This window comes from Lepidochelys olivacea (genome assembly GCF_965140295.1).
Source record: "Lepidochelys olivacea isolate rLepOli2 genome assembly, chromosome: 22".
Lineage (NCBI taxonomy): Eukaryota > Metazoa > Chordata > Testudines > Cheloniidae > Lepidochelys > Lepidochelys olivacea.
In genome coordinates, this window is record NC_140432.1 from 5,140,657 (window position 1) to 5,160,584 (window position 19,928).

Genomic DNA, 19,928 nt, shown 5'->3' on the forward strand with positions numbered 1-19,928 from the left:
TTCCCCAGTGCTTTGCTTCTTGGTTGTGTCGTCACCCATGCCTAATCCGGTGAGCATGGCCTGTGTTTGCTGCAGCCGTGAACGTGGCAGGGACAAGCCGCCTTTTGCTGTGGGCGTTCTCCCTGGAAACCAGCTGTCTGTTTGCAGCGTTAAAATGGGGGGCGAGGGGTCTCAGTAACGGAGCCCTCCATAAATAACCCCAACTGGAGGGAGACTAACAAGGGGAAACTGGGTGCATTTTAATAAACTCCAGAGAGGAAGGCGGGCCTGCATGGTTAAGGCCAGACTGGGATTGAGGAGACCCCCGTTCAATTCTCTGCTCTACCTGTGTGACCTTAACAAGTCACTTAATCTCCATGCACCTTGGCTGCACAGTCCATTTTCTCCCACCCTTGGACTGTCAGCTCTGCGGGGCAGGGACACAGTCTCTTATGGACCCCGAGCTCAGCTGGGGCCTCTCGGAGCTGCATAGTAATAAGTGACTCTAGAAAATAACAATCCAATGAGATGGAAAGCCTGAACATGCTGAGAAATTGGCCCTAGAGGGCCCGATTCACATCCTCTGCATAGGTATGACACAGATCACAGACCAGTGTACGCCTGAGCCTCTCTGGGCAATGTTTCTATTCCAGGCCATGAGATCTAATGAGAGAGAGAGATTGAGCCTCGCACCGAGAGATCTCTAGCACTTGCACTGGAGATCAGATTAAGCTAATTTTAGGAGGCTACTAATTGCCGCTGTTCTGACGGGCAGCACCTTGGAGGACGGAGCGGGGAGGATTAAAACTACAAAATGACTATTTATGACTTGTCCCCACGTTGGAAACCCTGCAAGTGGAGTCGGGTCCCCTGCTAGATCTCTGTTATCGGCACAGATCATTTGGAAGCCTCTGTCCAAACAATGGGTCTGGCTGGGCTGCGGCCTGAAACACTGAAGTGAAATTTAACACCTGACAAATGGCAGCAGAGCGAGTGGAGAGATTTCACCCAGTCCTATTATGGTCTCGCTAGATTGGTCCCATATAACTCGGTGCTGGGACCGGGGCAAGTTTGGGAGCCTTAGACAGGAAGAACCTTTGGAAGAACTTATTTCCTGCCATTTGAGAAGGTGTCTGTGCCTTGACGTGCCATCTACAGTCTCCCAGGTTCATAGGCTTGTGGTAGAGGCACTAATATGCCATCAAGGAGAGTGGGCCCCGCTGCCTGGGTCGGGCATGTCTAGGCATGTGGACAACTAATAACTGAAAAGGGGCTCAAGCCAAGGCGGTCAAGCTGGGGCTCAAGGAATGTTTATTTCTAGACCTTCTTCTGCCACTCAACCAATTTTTCACACGATTAGGTTGCTCTTGTAACAGCCAGAAAATTGGTGTGAGAGAAGGTGGGTGAGGTAATATCGTTTATTGGAGCAACTTCTGTTTGGGGGAGAGATGCTTTCCAGTCACACACAGCTCTTCTTGAGATCTGGAGGCAAGCTCCGTGTAGCTCGAAAGCATGTGTCTCGCATCAACAGAAGTTGCTCCAATGAAAGACGTTACCTCACCCGCCTTGTCTCTAATATCCGGGGACCGACATGGCTACAACGTAGCAAACCGAAAATTCAGGGGTATTTTTGCCCACTCCAGTCACCATATTGAGGGGCCATGTTTAGACCTCGTAATCCCCCTCTCTGGCCCACTTTCCCCTTTAAGAACTCTTCTGCAGGAGGTGTTTAATCTTCTGATTGCCTCAATGCAATGTTACTCTGCCTGTTCTCCAGCTTTTCTCTCTGGCTGTCCGCTGTCTGGAGGAGGGAAATCTGGCTGAGCTGGGCACTGAGCTGCTCCATTCTCTGTCAGTTCAGGGCGTGCGTCTTACCCCGCGTTTCTCTTGTGAAGAGCATTGTAAGTTCTGTGATGCAGAGTCCTCGTGCACATGTACCCAAGCTCCCCTCTGCAGCCCAGAATGAAGACTACGTCGGCTGGGTCGTCTTCTGACATGCTGCCCAATGTCACCTAGTCCCTCCCTCCGAGGAAAGAGGCCATTAGGTGCATGCTAAAGTGGACAGTCATATGAATGGTCCTGGAGCTGGCTCTTCTGTTAGTCCCCTCTGATGGGGTGCTGTCATCAAACCTTTGGTCCCCTGCTGTGAATAGCCTTGTACTCATTTCAGAGGTCACCCCACCTAGTCCCCAGCCATGAGTAGCAGGAGCGTGTGCAGAAGAACTGAGGGGGTTTGAAACCAGCTGGCCAGGACTCTTCGCATTCTTATCAGCAGGAGGAAAAGGCCAGGGTAAGGCAGGAACAACCAGCCGGAGGAGCCTGCGGGATGCCAGTAGATGGGAACGAGACTCAAACAAATCTAGATGCTTTATCAAACAGGCCATGAGTGCAACTTCCTGTTGTTGTCGTGAGCATTTCCAGGGCTTTGTTTTTTGGCGGGGTCCTGTGGAAATGGCTGGTCCTGATGTCAGAGCTGTTCCTGTGTGCAGGGAAATGTCTTACTCCCATTGTCTTGCATCCTCTTACCGAATGCTCGACCTCGAGAGCCCGGAAATCCTTCCCTTCTGAAGACAGATGGCACATCCTTCGGCGCTCCTGAGGAGCACAAACATGTAGCAAAGACCCTTGTGCTGTTCTGGGGTGCGGGAGCCCCAAGAGGGAGGAGCCGTCATCGCTCTTGTTGCGATGATCAGATCCAGTCTGGAAGCAAATTTGGTTTTGCTGAATTTATCGGGGGAAATGGCTCAGCCATTGGCTAAGTGGGAAGGAGACTAGCACTGAATGTGGCTGTTCCAGATCTGTGCGCCTCTGGTCCGGACCGGCGTTCCAACCACATGCATTGTTTGATGTGTAACCCATACGTGTTCGAGGCCCCAGTTCTGCAGGGTGCTTAAGTACATGCCAAATTACCCTGCAAAATCAGGGCCTTGCAGTGGCTGGTAACTAATGGGACCTGCTGACTTTGGGTACGAATATTTCTCTTGGAAAAGCGGCAAATATTGAGCGAGCAGCAGAAGGGATTAGAGAGGGGTCAATCCCTGGAGACTTGCTCGTGGAGCTAGGTGAGAGCACTGTTTGCAAACTGTCAATGCCATTTGGCCCATTGCATGCTGGCCAGCTAACCAGTCTGCTCAGTTGGCCCCGTTGAAACGGGGCTTCCAAAGACGCCTGGAGGCTTCATTCCAGGGTCTATCTATCCCATAATCCTGTCGGTCAGTGGCCAGGACTAGCTGCTTCAGAGGCAAGTGCATGAGCTCCCTGGTGGACAGTTATGGGATAACCTGCCCATATGGGATGTTTCTGACTCCAGGCCACTGGTGGTGGGTTGTGCCTTGAACCATGAGGCTTTATATCCCATGTAACTTTTGTCCTGTCAGTTTATAACTATGGATGTTCTTAGATATAGATAGATATGGTTCTGCATATGAGCTGCCTTTCTGATATTCTGTGGTCAGGGAGTTTCGCCAGCTAATTATACACCGTGTTAAAGGTATTTTTGATCAGGTTTGAATGTTGCCTTTCATTTTCAGTGACTGTTCTCTTGCGTTTGCATTGTATCGGGGGCTACATAAGGGTGCCAGTTTTCTATCAGCTGTCACTTTTTTTTTTGTATGTATCTCTGATGTTCGCTTAATCTCTAAATTAAACAGTTCCAATCTTTTCCATTTCATCACATGGAATTTTTATGGCCCCTATAAATTCCAGTGTTTACACACATCCAACTGGAGCACGTGACATTAGGCAAACCACCTTGCCAGGTGCCAAGAGGATGGGCAGGAACGAAATCGGCTTCCTCTGCCCCCTGCAGCGCAATTGACATACAGCAGAAGGCAGCCAGAAGTGTGTAGGACTGACTGTAAAATACCAATTTTCAGTCACAAACACAGTGACTATTTTCCCCTGAGCCCAAGTGCTGTACTTGATGCTGTACAAAATGCCATCCCCTGCCCTGAAGAGCCTATAGCTCGGAAATCTATTGCATCTAGCTGGCAGCCCTGCCTGCATGTATGTTGTGGATGGAAGAGCCCTAGTTGATTGCAGAGACACAGCCCCAAGAATCCACTCATCCAGCTTCATCATTGCTGGCACAAATGTAAACACACATGATCAACATTTCTAAATAAATCCCAAGGGAGCTGGTGCATTAAAATTCATCGGACAACTTGTTTCTGGTCACTAGCCCCTCTATACAAGGTCTCCTGCTAATAGATTGTATTTCTGATGCTAACAAACATTGCAGTCAGGTTATTTATGGAATTTAGTCAACGGAAATGGCAGGGGGCAAAGTCCAAGGGCTTTATGATGATTCCCCTTCCCTTGTGGGCAAGTCGCCTCTCTCTTTGGCATGTTCGTGGTATTGGAATGTCAGAAAGATGCAGCATAATCTCAGCCAGTCAGATCTCGGCTGATGCATCACCCTGTAGCTGCTGTATACAAATCGGAACAGTTAGAATCGGGCTCGTCACTATCAGGAGCCATTAGTTTCTATTTGAAATGTTTCCGTGAGAGCCACTACAATTAAAACATTAAGAAGCCAGAAGAGCTGAAGCAGCCAGTGCCTATCTGCAGTGAGAGTACAAACAGAAATGTTTCCAGTGTCTTTACAGAAGGACGGGTCCATTGGCCACAGCCCTCATCCAAAAAACACAAACTGTCCTGCAAACCGTTTCACTTTCACTGTCTTGGGAGTTTCCCCTCCTCAGCTGTGACAGAAGAATACAAATGCTATGGATCAGGGATGCCAAACCCCGCCCAACTCTAGGGAGGTGTTCAGCCGGATCCAGTGTTGCCGACTCTCTGTTTTCTCTCTGGTCTCACTGCAGTTATTTTTTCTTAAAACTTTGCCTTCTGGAGTCAGGAGATTAGGTGAGAATCTTCTGCTTTCAATTAAAAATAAGTTGGTCTCACAGTTGTAGAGAAAAGGTTGAAATGTGACACAAGCGCCCCCTAAGGACTCCGAAAATCGCATGTATTTTTAAACCAATCTCTTGATTTGGGAGGAGCCACACTCATGACTTTTGAACCCTCCGGACCGGCAACGATGCAGCCCCCCAAGACTTGTTCAGATTCTGGAGAAGCTAAGCTTTCATCTAAAGATAACCAGGGTTTCCAGCCCTTGTGGTTGTGAGGGGAACCTTAGTTTGACGTTATCTAGCATTGTCACTGTTGCATGTACTGCATGCTAAGTCGTAACGCGAGAGGGCTCCAGATTGTCAGACTCAAGTGGCTCTTTACTAAGAGAACTATTTACAGAGGGGCTGCTGCTAGCATTCAGGCCATGTGCACACAGACTGACTTCCTAGTGCCTCCTCCAAACTCTTCCGTCCTATAGCCTGTTCTCGCCCTGCAAATCCCATACAGGTTGGTACAGTCAGAGCTGTAAAGAGAGCTGAATCCCCCTGTTCATCTCAAAAGGGCTGTTAACTCTGAAGCCCAATAATGATACAGTACTTTAAAGGTCAGATAGTTTAAACAGTGTTGGCATCCACTTGAGTGCCTGATTTGTTCTGCTGTTGCTCCAGCTAAGCTGGTATGAAAACACCAGCTTGCTCCCTGCCAACTTCCCTGCCCCACCCATCTCCTGTGCCAGCTCAGCCCTTGAACTTCTGCCTGTAACTGCACCAGGCAGCTTCAAATACATCTCTGCAGCTTTCCTAGGAGGTGTGGGAGGGGGAGCCCTGCTGGATTATGAAGCAGCACTCCAGGGGAAGCTCCCTGCTTGCATTGCTCTTCAATACCTTGGGAGCAGGGACCCAACTGCTGCTGAGCTCAGTGTCCTGCGACTCTCCCATCTTGCTGTGGAATCTTGTTGCTGTGAAGTTGGAGACAGTGCAGGAGTGCCTGTTTGGCACAGCTAACGTAGAAATCCTTTGACAGGAGCTTGGGCATCAAGAACGTTATGTACCCAGAGTTCATAGAAAGCATCTTTTAAGGCATTTTTATTCATGAGATGCTGTGATCAGAATAAAAACATCAGATTAGAGGCAGGATGGTCCAGTGGTTAGTGCACTTGCCTGGGACTCTGGAGACATGGGTTCAGTTCCCTGTTGTGCCATAAACTCCCTACGCTGCAGCTGGGAGCTGGAATTGCCAGCTCGGGTGGATGCACACACGCCAACTCTGCTCGAGCTCGGGCTGAGGCTGGCCTCCCGAGTACGTGCCCTTGGGGTTGGGCGGGATTCTACTCGGGCAGCTAGCCCAGGCTGCTATTTTTCAGCGCACTCGAGCAGAGGAAGTGCGTGTACCTCTACCCGCACGGGAGACAAGCTCCCTGCTGCAGTGGGGATAGATGCCAAGGCCAGAAGGGACCACTGTGACCATCTTGTCTGACCCCGTGCATAGCACCTGCCAGAGACCTGCCCCATAATAATTCCCGGAGCAGAGCTTTTAGAAAACCATCCAGTCTGGATTTAAACATTGTCAGTGATGGAGAATCCACCACAACCCTTGGTGAGTTGTTCCAATGGTTAATGACTCTCACTGTCAAAATGCACACCTTATTTCCTGTCTGAATTTGTCTAGCTTCAAGTCCCAGCCACCGGATTGTGTTAGACCTTTCCCTGCGAGACCGAAGAGCCTATTATTAAATATTTGTTCCCCATACAGGTACAGATTGTGATCAAGTCACCCCTTCACCTTCTCTTTGTTAAGATAAACAGATTGAGCTCTTTGAGCGTATCACTCTAAGGCAGATTTTCTAATCCTGTATCATTCTCATGGCTCTTCTCTGAACCCTCTCCAATTTATCACCAGCCTAGATTCATAGATATTAAGGTCAGAAGGGACAATTTTGATCATCTAGTCTGACCTCCTGCCCAACGCAGGCCACAGAATCTCACCCACCCACTCCTGTGAAAAACCTCTCACCTATGTCTGAGCTATTGAAGTCCTCAAATCATGGTTTAAAGACTTCAAGGAGCAGAGAATCCCCCATGTTGCAGAGGAAGGCGAAAAACCCCCAGGGCCTCTGCCAATCTGCCCTGGAGGAAAATTCCTTCCCGACCCCAAATATGGCGATCCGCTGAACCCTGAGCCTATGGACAAGATTCACCAGCCAGACACCCAGGGAAGAATTTTCTGTAGTAACTCAGATCCTACCCCATCCTTCTTGAACTGTGGACACCAGAACTGGACACAGGATTCCAGCCATGGTTGTACCACTGCCAAATTCAGAGGTAAAATAATCTCTCCTCTCCTACTCGAGACTCCCCTGTTTATGCATCCCAGGGGCGCATTAGGTCTTTGGCCGCAGCTTCGCACTGGGAGCTCACGTTCAGCTGATTACCCACCAACACCCCAAAATCTTTCTCAGACTCACCGCTTCCCGAGACAGAGTCCCCCATCCTGCAAGTATGGCCTAGAGCATTTGTTCCTAGATATATACGTTTACATTTAGCTGTATTCAAACACGAATTGTTTGCTTGTGCCTGGTTCACTAAGAGATCCAGATTGCTCTGTATCAGTGACCTGTCCTCTTCAGTATGTACCACTCTGCCAATTTTTATGTCATCTGCCAACTTTATCAATTAATATTTTGTTTTCTTCCAGGTCGCTGATAAATTTTAAATAGCTTTGGGCACCCCCTGTTGGACCCCACTAGAAATACACCTGCTTTATGCACTTAGGACAGAAGAACCCAATGCACAGCTACAGACTAAGGACCGAATGGCTAGGCAGCAGTTCTGCGGAAAAGGACCTAGGGGTGACAGTGGACGAGAAGCTGGATATGAGTCAGCAGTGTGCCCTTGTTGCCGAGAAGGCCAATGGCATTTTGGGATGTATAAGTAGGGGCATAGCGAGCAGATCGAGGGACGTGATCGTCCCCCTCTATTCGACATTGGTGAGGTCTCATCTGGAGTACTGTGTCCAGTTTTGGGCCCCACACTACAAGAAGGATGTGGATAAATTGGAGAGAGTCCAGCGAAGGGCAACAAAAATGATTAGGGGTCTGGAACACATGACTTATGAGGAGAGGCTGAGGGAACTTGGATTGTTTAGTCTGCGGAAGAGAAGAATGAGGGGGGATTTGATAGCTGCTTTCAACTACCTGAAAGGGGGTTCCAAAGAGGATGGTTGTAGACTATTCTCAGTGGTGGAAGAGGACAGGACAAGGAGTAATGGTCTCAAGTTGCAGTGAGGGAGGTTTAGGTTGGATATTAGGAAAATCTTTTTCACTAGGAGGGTGGTGAAACACTGGAATGCGTTGCCTAGGGAGGTGGTGGAATCTCCTTCCTTAGAAGTTTTTAAGGTCAGGCTTGACAAAGCCCTGGCTGGGATGATTTAATTGGGGGTGGGTCCTGCTTTTGAGCAGGGGGTTGGACTAGATGACCTCCTGAGGTCCCTTCCAACCCTGATATTCTATGATTCTATGATGATTCCCTGTTTACAGTTCCATTTTGAGGTCTGCCAGTTAGGTAGTTTTTAACACCTTTAATGTGTACTGTGTTAATTTGATATCATTCTAGCTTTTTAATCAAAATGTCATGCAGTACCAAGTCAAACACCTTGCAGAAATCGAAGTATATTACCTCAGCATTGTTACCTTTATCAGCCAAATTTGTAATCTCAGCCAAAAAAAAAGATATCAAGTTAATCTGACAGGATCTATTTTTCATAAATTCATATTGATTTGCTTTAATTATATTACTCTCCTTTAATTCTTTATTAATTAAGTCCCATGTCAGATGTTCCATTATCTTGCCTGGGATTGATGTCAAATTGATCAGTTATAATTACCTGTGTCATCCTGTTTCCCCTTTTTAAATAACGGCACAACATTAGCCTTCTTTCAGTTTTATGGAATTTCCGCAGTGCTCTAAGATTTGTTGAAAATCAACATTCATAGTCCAATCAACTACTCAGCCAGCTCTTTGAAAACTCTTGCATGCAAGTTATCTGGACCTGCTGATTTTAAAATGTCTAACTTTACTAGCTTTTGTTTAACTTCCTCCAGAGATTCCAGTGGAATGAAAAGAGTTTTGTTATATGATATGACTACAGCATCTGTGTTTTCCCAAAATACAGAACAAAAATATTTATTGAACAATTCTGTCTTCTCTGAATTATTATTTATAATTTTGCCATTTCCATCTAGCAATGGACAAATATTGTTGGCAGGGTTATTTTTGTTCCTAATATACTTAAACTCCTTCATATCATCCATAACTCTGCTGACCATAGATTTCTCCTTGTGTCCTTTGCTTCCCTTATCAATTTTCTACAATTCCTAGCTTCTGATTTATATTAATTACCGTTGACTTCCCCTTGCTTCTGTTTATTATATATTTTATTTTTATAGCTGCCTTCACTTCTCCCTCTCAACCAGCTCAGTTTTTAAACTAATATGGCCTCCTTCCTTGATTGTGGCTTTTGGGGCTTCTAGTAAAGTGTTCTTAAACAATTCCCAATTATCATTCATGTGTCTCTGATTAAATTCTTCCCTCAGTGGATCTGGCGCATAATTGTTTTCAGCTTTGTGAAATTGCTTGTTTTAAATTGCTTGTTTTATTGTTATATCCCTGGTTTGGACTTCGTTCTGTTTCCATGTTATAAATGTGATCGATGTAAACAGACCCTTTGCCTCTTCATTCTTCTGTTCGCCATCTGTACAATGAGGACAGCAGCACTGTCCTGCCTCACAGGGGCGATTGGAGGGTAAATACACTGATGACTGTGAGGCACTCACCTACTACAGTGATGGGTACACACAAGATAGATCATGACCGATGCTCACGGCTTCCTTGTTTCTGATGGTTTTTATAAAACTAGTCCATGCATAAACTAGGTTTGGGGTTTATTGTTCAGAGGAGTCACCCGTCCACAGTTTCATGTGTTTAAAAACAAAATCTGTGTGTAAATTAGTGAGGCGCAAAATAATGCTGGGCTCCAGCTCTGAAATTTCAGGTGCAGGTCGTAGACTCCTGCACGGATTTGCTCGTAACTTTCCAGACAACGAAATCGTTACCCTGAGAGGAAGTGCCGGGAGGGTAGGAGACGACCTGTGTCCCCCAATAGTGGGGGAGCGGAGTGAGGGCAGCCCGCTTCAGCAGTGTTACTGAGCATGCTCAGTCCATGTGAACATGCTCAGTCCAAGCCAAGCAGCAAATCTGGGGGGACACATGACCCTACATGCCACCCATGTCCCCTTAACGCTTGTTTTCAAGCCTGACAAAGGAGTAATACTGCACAAACTCAGTGCAGCCCTTAAGCATGGCACCCCGGTGATGGCTACCTAGGGTCAGTACTGTGCTTTGAGAGCCTCCGATTACACGTGCTATTGCAGTGCGAGGTATCATTTACGGTATCTCTTTCACGTCGTTCTGAGTGGTCAGTGATGTCAGCTGTGGAGCGTCCCCTTCTCTTGCGCCTGGTGCACCGCAAGATCCTGGGATCTCAGTGGGTGCCCGGGGGCTCTGGGGTTTGATGCTCAGTTTTGGATGTAGTAGGGCTGGTTCCTGGGAGTCAGGATGCACCCTTAGTACTGAATTTCTCTCTCTCTCTCTCTGCAGGTCTCTCTTCAGCGCTACTGGAAGTCAGAGTGGGACAAGCCTCTATCTCTACGATCCAAGGGCAGAGGGTGGTGTTGCCGATCTGGTACACGAGCACCTCTCAGAAGAGTCCCTATGTCTCGTGGGTCCTTGAGAGACCTGGAGCCAATCGTTTGCAGGTAAAAGGCATGGGGGCCAGAGAGGCGGACACCACCCAGGGGAGCCCAGGGCTCCGGCTGTGCCTGACTGGGGCGCTCTGGGGGCTTGGCGAGGAGCCTCACAGCGAGAGGAGATGCTTCACTGGTGACCACAGGGTGAGAGTGTCAGCTGCTGGCTGCACTTCAGCTCCCAGCTCCCCTCCCTTGGCTCCTCCGTGCTCCTGTTCGGTTGGGAGGGGGAGCTGGGAGCTAAGGGAGCTGCAGTCAGTGATGGTGACCCGCACCTCGTTGGGGGGCAAGTGTGACAGTGAATGAGTGCGTCCAGTGTGGGCTCTCTCGATAGCTGCTGTGGCATAGGTCATGGAGCCCTGCCTAGCTGCGTGCTCTGGTGCCCACAAGCCCTCGGGGAAGCTCGGTGTTTGCCTGGAAAGTGGCCTAGGAGCTTAGACACGGGCCTGGCTTCTCCTCTTGTCTCTGTGTCAACTTAGACTGACGAGGTGGGGGAGGGAATATCTTTTATTGGACCGGCTTCTGTGGGGGAGAGAGATGAGCTTTAGAGCCACACAGAGCTCTTCTTCGGGGCTGGGACAGGTACTCTCAGCGTCACAGCTAAATAAATCTGTTCCACCTGGTATTTAGCTGTGATGCTCCCCGATCTGGAGCGGAGCTCTGTGGAGCTTAAAACCGTCTCTCTCCCCAATAGATGATGTTACCTCCCCCATCTCGTCTCTCTAAGATCCCAGGACTGACACGGCTACACCCGCTCTGCTCATCTTAGACAGGTCATTCGGCCTGGGAATAGGCGCTGGAAGTAGGAGTGCAGGGGGAGCTGCTGCACCCCCTGGCTTGAAGTGGTTTCCATCATAGACGTGGTTTACAGTTTGGTTCAATGGCTCTCAGCACCCCCCACTATACAAATTATTCCCGCGCCCCTGAGTCTGGGACCCTGTCTGTAAAACGGAGGTGGGCACGTATGTCACTGGGGCTGTGGGAGGCAAGGAAATATTTGCCAAGTTCTGTAGAAGGCTGTTGGCAGCAGAGGTGGGGATAAAACTTGGGGTCTTCCAGCTTCCTGTCCTGGGTTCAATTCCAGGACTGGACAATGTGGATTCTGGAGGCACCAGCTCCTCCCATTCAGAAACTTTTCCAAAATGTCCGTGCAAGAACGGTGAGATTTGCTCACGGAACCGCTCTGGCTCCTCCCAGGTAAACGCGACCCAGGTTCACGCATGTTTCTGATGAAACCCTTGTACTTTTCCTTGCCCAGTCCTAGAAAACAGGGCTCCCGTCATCCCAAAAGATGTCCTGGGTGCATCTGCAATACCTGGGCCTCCCCTACACCCTGGGGATAAATCATTGTGGAGGAGAAGCCTGTTCAGTGAGACAAAAGGCCTTGTCCCAGGCATTGCAACACATTGGTGTGAGCAGGGCTTTCCAAATGCCGAGGAAAGCGTGTGTGTGAGGGTGGGGGGGCGTGTGGCATTTTTCAAGTGCTGCCGACTCCTGGTGTTGCACCGCCCGGTTTCGACAGAGCCAGTTTGTTACTTGACTAGCTTTTATTTCCATCTGCTTGTTCTGACTTCAAGCACAAAGGAGTGTCTGTTGGGGGAATCTCCACGGGGAGCAGTGTAGAACAAGCTCACCAGATCGCTGACACAGACAGTAGTGTATTACGTCGCCAGGAGGAGCTGGGGGGGCAGAGATTCCTGGGGTCGGAGAGGGATGGGAGGGACCCATTACAGCCTCACCAGGCCTGTGAGAAGTGAGAGGAGCCCATAGGAAGGGTTCTGTGCAGGGACAGCTGGAGCTGGGCCAGGCTAGTGTGTGCACTAAGGGGCCGGGAGAGCACAGGGAAGGGACCTCCCTGTGCTGTACCAGACCTGCTCTGCCACTGCCCTTTCAAAGTGCTCCCTTCCCTCACCCCCCAGTTGTCATGGGTACCTGCCTGACTAAAAGCTGCTCTAGGCTCTGAGGCTGTCTCGTCCTCCTCTCCTGTGCTGCATGCAGGCCACCCTCCTGTCTCCGGTCTCCTGCCCTCAGGCCATGCTGCTCCTCCCTGCCCACCCTTTGCTACCTGCTGGGGGTGACTCTGCCTGCACAAACAGACATCGCTCTGCCGCGGTCCCTGTCACGACGCTGGCTTGCACCAAGGGAGGAGCCGGCCCGCTGATTCCATTGCAACATTGACGGTGTGCTGAGGGTTCCTGGTGTTGTCCAAGGGTTCGCCCTCTAGAGAGTCAACCTCCCTCACTCCCAGAACTGCCAGGTAGCCGGGCTGTGCCAGTCCTAGAGTGGAGGCAATACGTTAGTCGCAATACGTTGGGCACAGTCCCTGGCAGCCGGAGAGCTGCTGTGATCTGTGTCACCAGGTTTGTCCCACTGACGTCTCTGAATTTTGCAATCTGTGGATTCCTGGTGCATGTTCAGAATTTGAAGGGTTGCCCCATTGTGCATGGGCTGCCTTCGTTCTGGCATTTCCCAACTCCTGGGCTCTTGACTTTGCAACTGAAATGTTCTTTTAACATATGTCTTGTCTGTACTAAGTAAAGAAAGCATGGCTGAGAGACAGGGGATGCTCTTTGCCTCTGATGTGTCACCAGTGTGACTGATGCAGAGATGTCTACCTGAGTCCGCAGAGAACCAAGGGCGATCACTTGTAGAGATGTGAATTGTCCCCTTGTTCCCAGTGAAGGGTTAACTCCGTGCCCAGCGATGGAGATTTAATGGTCACCATTGTTAACTACTTCATTCCTCATGTAGGAAAGGAGAGGAAGGGTCAGAGATCATCACTATCTTGGGAGCTCATTTGTGAGGACTCGGTCATCAGCAGTGACTCAGTGGGGGCTGATATTGAATAAAGTGGGTGGAGCTTGGCAGAGTTTTACCACTTTTTTTTCCAGTTTGCCCCCTATCCTCACGTGGGTTTCTTCCATAACGAGGGGGAGGGATGGTGTCAGACCCGCCGTGTTTCACGAAAAACTCATGAGAACAGCAGTTATGACACTGATAAAGCAGCACTGGGTCTTTATGAACCAGGAGCTGGAAAAGTAAACCAGCTCAGAAGCTAGGAAGGTCCCCTAAGCCAAGAAATATATGGATGCTTCCAAAGTTTGATGGCTGCCCTTTTTTTAATGAAATCTTGGTTTGGCACCAACCCCACAGCACATTTCATGGCTAAGTCACCAGCCCCGAGAACAGAACTTGCCACACATTGTCGTGTAGCTTGACTTGTGGACAACAATAGTCAAATATTAGTGTTCTGGCTGGTTAAATATGTGCTGACCCAATGGTACGTGCACAGGTGAGTCACACATCAGTCCAGAGCAGCATCCTCACCTCGGGACTGTTGGAGGAAGAGCCATGACGTTATGGTGCCAGTGTCTAGGCAGCTATTCTGCTTTTGTTTGGATTCAAGAGCCCATCAGGCTCCCCCGTCCCTGTGATGGTCCTGCCACCCCCACAGCAACCCAGCGTCATCGCTGTGAGGTGCCAGACTGTTACAGCGTCAGGTGGGGAACAGGCTGCAGGAGCTGATGAACTGCTGAGCCTGGATCGTGACTCCTTCCCATGCGCTGAGAGAGGAGAGCTCTCGCTCGTCCAGCGGGAGGGTTTGGTTGAAATGGCTCGGTCCCGTGAGTGGCTTTGGTAGCTCTGGACTCTCCGGATCCCGGCCACCATGGATCTGAGCCCTTTGAAGTCCAGCAGAAACTGCTTTGTCCCCCAGCTTCTCTCTACTCTCATTTTCCTTCTGCCCCCACCTAAGCTCAGGCCTCGCGTGACCTTTGTTAGAGGTGTGACTCTGCCACGCTGCTCACCAGCCGTGCTTGCTCGCGGCCCTGCAGCGATGGTGGCTCGGCCGCCGGCGCCTCCTTTGGGGAGTCTGTGCTTTTGCTGTGCTTGTCATGGCTGTTAAATTTACTCCACTGTCTACCATCACCTCTGGGCGTCCGCCTCAGCCCCACCTCTGTTGTGTCCTCCTGCTGGCTTTCCTCTCCCAGGAGCTCCTTTCACTGGCCTTCCCACCTACCAGCTCTCCATTGGGCAGCATGTGCAAAATGCTTCTGCTGTGCCCACCTTCTGTCGTGTGAAAGACGTGTGACCCCATCCTCGGTGGCACTGCACGGTCATGGCGAGATCCAGCCCCTCCTTGATTTAAAGCCCAGGTGACCTACTAGATCTTCTCACTCACTCCCTGCCTCACTCCCTCCCCTGACCTAGCCCTGGGCTTCCCCCGACTGGTGCGGGAGTCTTCTTCCCTGCAGCTCCTGCCACTCTCTGGAACAGCCTCCCGAAATCTCTGCACCGCTCCTGTTTCCAGAAGCCATCTGAGCACCGGGCGTTTTCTCCCTGGCCCACTTCTCTCTCCCTCTCCTGTTCTATTTCACTGGAACCTTGGGAGCGCAGCACTCTGGGGAGCGTTGGGATGTTCAGCTGCACGCTGCATAGTCTTGGCTTCCCCGTGTTTACTCTTTGTCCTGCCCTCTCTCAGCGATGCTGATCCCTGGAAAGTATTTGGTGCCCTCATCAGCCCCGTCCCAGAGTCTCCTCTGTCCTAGCTCCCTTAGTCCCTCCACCATTCCTTACCCTCACCTCCATGGGTCATGCTTGTTGCTCTCTTTTGCTTCCCTTGTGTTTTGTGTGCTTCCCAAGCCCTAATCCACAGAGGGATTGATCATGAGGATTGACTGCCGTGAAGCTGCCTCTTCACGCCCGCTGGCCCAGGTGATTAGCGGTTTGGATGCAATCTGGAGATGAGCCTCTTGAAGCCGAAGCAACTCCCTTGCACCACTCCTTTGCCCCCTGACGGCTGCAGGACTCCCAGGTGCATTGTATTCTCCTCTCTCCCTTTTCAGATACTGACGTACATGGACGGGACGGTGAAAGTGCAGGAGACATACCTGAAGAACCGGACTGGCTTTGTGCACCCTATGCCTTTCTTCAATATTTCCATTGCCATTAACAACACCCAGGAAATGGATTCTGGCGAATACATGTGCACGGTCAACATTCTGGACGAAGATGCCATCAACGGAAAAAATATTGGACTCATCAACCTCACCGTTCTGGGTAAGTTCTGGGTCCTCGCGCTCTCCCTCCTAGCCCCAGATGTGCCCTTTTGAGGCTGTGGGGGCTGATGCAAGGCACCAGGGTGGCCCCAAATGGGACGTGCAGCTCCATGCTGGGCAGTCAGTGACAGCACCTCCTGCAGTGGGCGTCTTGGCTGGCTGCTGTGGGGGGTGGGGGGGAGAGATGAAAGATTAAAAACTACTCCTGAAACAGACTTGAGTTTAATTGTCTAGAAATGGAGAGTTGTGGTCCGGAGCCCTAAGACAGTCGGTTACCACGGTGATGAGTGCAATGTAAAAAGGAGAATTGGACAGGGTCTCTTGTCATGATCACACCCCATAGCCCGATGCACTAACATAAAACCTCATGGCTGAAGGTAAAGAGCAAGTGCCTCAGGGTGATATGTCCCGAATCGATTACTGATGATCCAGAAAGCGAAGGTGCGGGGGAGCAGTAAGGTAGCAAAATTTGCAGATGAGACAAAGTTATTTGGGTTGTTCAGGACCATAAAGGATTGTGAGACATCTCAGAGACACAAACCAAGCTTAGGGGAAGGGGTAACATGAAGTCCAATTAAATTTAATGGTACTAAATTTGAGGGAGAAATGTAAGCTATTCCTACACCTTACAGAGAATCTATAAAGAAAATCTAAAGTTTGGGATTGTTATGTTAAAAGGGAGATGAATAAGGGAGGGACACAGAAAGTGCATTGAATAATGAATAGTCTAGAGAAGGTACATTGGGAGCTTCTGTTCTACACAAACAAATGGACAGTAACTGTAATTTAAAGGCGGCAAATTCAAAACCAATAAAAGCAAATACTTTTTCACTCAGTGCATAGTTAGCCATTGGAACTTGCTGCCCCAGCATGGCATTGACACCAAGAATTGAACAAGAATCAAAGAGGGATTGGCCATTTATGTGGACACCTAGAATACCCAGGGTTACCATAGTTAATGCCAAGAAGTTTTTTGGGAAGGTATTAAACCTCCTGCTTCAGGTCTTGGGCTAGTCTCTGACTGCTAGTGATCCGGATGAGACCTAATGTGGGGGCAGATCACAACACAGCATCATGCTGTGACGTTCTTACACCACCCTCTGCCACTGTCAGAGACAGGATACTGGGCTAACTAGACCTTGGGTCTGATCCGGTCTGGCAATGCCTGTGTTCTGATGTTGTAACTGAGACTTTCCAAACAGCCTAGGAGATTTAGAAGCATGTCTCTCATTCTAGTTACCTGAGTGGCTTGTTGCACCGTGTGGCACTAGGGCCTGGCATAAATCTTGAACTGTAGCAATATTGAATGTGTGGGAAGTCTTGACAGTTCAGAAATAAACATTTAAACAGAACCTCAGCACCACTCCATCCCCTGCTGTTGTCTGTGGACAGCTCGCAGGATCTGGCTGTTGCTGCCCTTTGGCCTGGCACAGTGAGGCACCTCTCACCTGACCAGATAAGAGGTTGGTTTCACTGCAGTAAACCTGCCATTGGAACATGGGATACCGCGGATGCTGTGCTGTTTGCTTGCATTGGTGCTTTAGGGAAATGAACGAATTCCTGGGCATTGCAGATCCCTCTGGAGCCAGAGTGCTTTTCTGGGTTGTTCACAATAACAGACGGTGACAGCAGAGCCAGGGCTAGGATAGTGGGGCCTGGAGGCACAGGCGTCAAGCTTACGTGACTGCTCTGGATTAGACGTTCCTGTTAAACCCTGGATTTGTGCTGGAAATGGCCCACCTTGATTATCACACACATTGTAAGGAGAATGATCGCTTTAGATAAGCTATTACCGACAGAAAAGGAGGACTTGTGGCACCTTAGAGACTAACCAGTTTATTTGAGCATCCGATGAAGTGAGCTGTAGCTCACGAAAGCTCATGCTCAAATGAATGGGTTAGTCTCTAAGGTGCCAGAAGTCCTCCTTTTCTTTTTGCGAATACAGACTGACACGGCTGCTGCTCTGAAACCTGTCAGTACGGATTTGTTCGTGCTGCCTGTGGCCAATAGATGGCGCTGTTTCATTTTGCAAGTTACAGCTGGAAATAGGCCCTGTAATGATGTCCACATTCGGAAGGCACTAACCCGTCTTCTCCTCCTGCTCTCCCCAGTTCCTCCATCCCCCCCAACGTGCCAGATCCAGGGGAAACCCTACCTTGGGGGCAACATCACCATGAGCTGCAAGTCATCCTTCAGCAAGCCCAGCCCCAAGTACAGCTGGCAGCGCACTGCCCCCAACACCCAGGTCTTCTTCGCACCAGCCCAAGGTAGGAATCCCCACCCTGAGTGCACCAGGATCGTGGCACTGCCGGGGTGCAGGCAGGAAACCCTGATGCTCTCACCAAGGGGTCTGAGAGGCTGGGGCAATGTGGGAGAAGGGGAGGAGGATCATTATCACCAGGCGCTGGCTTCCCTGTGGCATTTGCCTGGCTTGTGGCCAGCTTGGAGCAGGTCCATGGACTAGGCGTTCCGTGCTATCAAACAGCTGCACACGTGTACCAGGCACGGGGGGTAGCATTGCAGCATTAAACTAACGGGTGTGTTCTACTGTGTGTGTGCACCTGGCTCCATTCCTACCCAGCTGGGCCAGTCACGTGGGGGAATGTGCATCTCTCGGCGTCCCCACCACTTGGGGAGAATGCTGTGTTCACTCTGACTTCCCTCCCAGCTCTGGACCTCACTGGGCTGAATTCTCAAGCTAAAAAAATCCCCATTTGGGCAGAGCCCGAGCACAGAAAACGGCAGCCCAGGAAGTGACTGTTCTGAGCACACGCAGTCAGGGGATTTGCTTGGGAACTTCACGAGCTGCCACATCCAGAGCTGCAGAGGGGTGGAGAAAAGGTCAGGGAGTCCTCACTCAGTAACAGATGGAATCTTTCAAACTCCCTTTTTTGATCTGATCCTCCCTTCTCTCTCTGCCTTGTCGGAAGTCACGTGTGTTCCTTACAGGGACCCTGATTCAGAAGGGTAGTGACTGTATAACAGAGGGGAAGGGCGGCATTGTGGTTAAGTCAGGGACTGGGAGGAGGGAGATCTGGGTTGAATTCCCAGCTCTGTCACCGACGCCCTGAGTGGCTGTGGGCAAGTCATTGAATGTCTCTGGCCTCAGCTCCCAACCCTTCCTTTCCCCCACCCTTTGTCCTGTCTATGTAGATTGCAAGCTCGATGATGTATCCCACACCTAGCATGATGGGCCTCTGATCTAAGTTGACGCTGCAGTGATACTGATCCTCCCAACACCGAGTGGGGCTTTCGGGGGGAAGAGACGTCAGATGAGTGAATTTAGCATTTGAACTAGTTAGATTTCTGTCAAGCACACAGCATAGCGTAGCGGGCATTCCTCTTCCACTGCCTGGGGATTTACACAAGCTGGACCTCTTCGGGAGTGGAGTTCTATTAGTCATTGTCGTTCCTTCTAATTCGCATTGTCCCCCCCTGCTCCTGATGTCAGCTCTTGTGTTTAATTAAATACTGGATGACTGTTTTATAAAGGGAAGAAGTCAGGAAATGTAAAAGGGCAGGTTCTCACAGCACGTGCCCTCCCCTGGTGGCGCGCGCTCACCCACCTGGCGTGCAGCACATCCTTGGTCGCTTGTCAGGCGGTTGCATACCGTTGCCATGCTTGGTTCTCCGCATGCAGCGGCTTCCTGGACTTCTCTGCCTTTCTCTGATCTCAGTTCTTGATTGGCTCTAGAGCAGAGATCAGAGTCAGCCTTGGATGTTTAGTATTCCCAACCCCCGCTAGGAAAGGTTTGGGGTTGTTGGATTGGGGGGGTTAGCTTGGGCCTCTCTAACAAATTATTTTAATATGCTCATGGAAACGTACAGGTACGTACGGGTGTGACTCCTGAGTCAGCCTGGGAGGAGAATACAACGTGCACTCAATAGCTCGTTACACCGAAGGATCTCCAAGCATTTCCATAGCCGTTAAGCTAATACCTCTGTGAAGTGGGGCAGGGATTCTCCCCTTTTCATAGGGAAGTTGCTGAACCTCCGAGAGGTGAAAGGACACCCCAGGGTCTCACAGTAGATGGCAAAGCTGTGAATGGACCCCAGGAGTCCTGACTCCCAGCCAGGTTCTTGAAGAATCACTGCCCTACATGGTGGTTGTAGGTGTGTCAGTCCCAGGATATTACAGAGACCAGGTGGGTGAGGTCATAGCTTTTCTTGGACCAAGTGTGTCTCTCACCAACAGAAGTTGGTCCAGTAAAAAAATGACCCCACCCACCTTGTGTCTC

General features: G+C 50.1%; 1 protein-coding gene across 1 annotated transcript in view; it reads left to right on the forward strand.

Moving 5' to 3' along the window:
* Nucleotides 1-19,928, forward strand: part of ESAM (endothelial cell adhesion molecule) — a 92,258-nt gene that overhangs the window by 57,942 nt on the left and 14,388 nt on the right. The window contains exons 2-4 of the mRNA XM_084611662.1: nucleotides 10,488-10,645; nucleotides 15,478-15,691; nucleotides 17,802-17,957. Coding sequence (XP_084467788.1) covers nucleotides 10,488-10,645; nucleotides 15,478-15,691; nucleotides 17,802-17,957 — 528 coding nt within the window. The remainder of the gene's footprint in view (nucleotides 1-10,487; nucleotides 10,646-15,477; nucleotides 15,692-17,801; nucleotides 17,958-19,928) is intronic.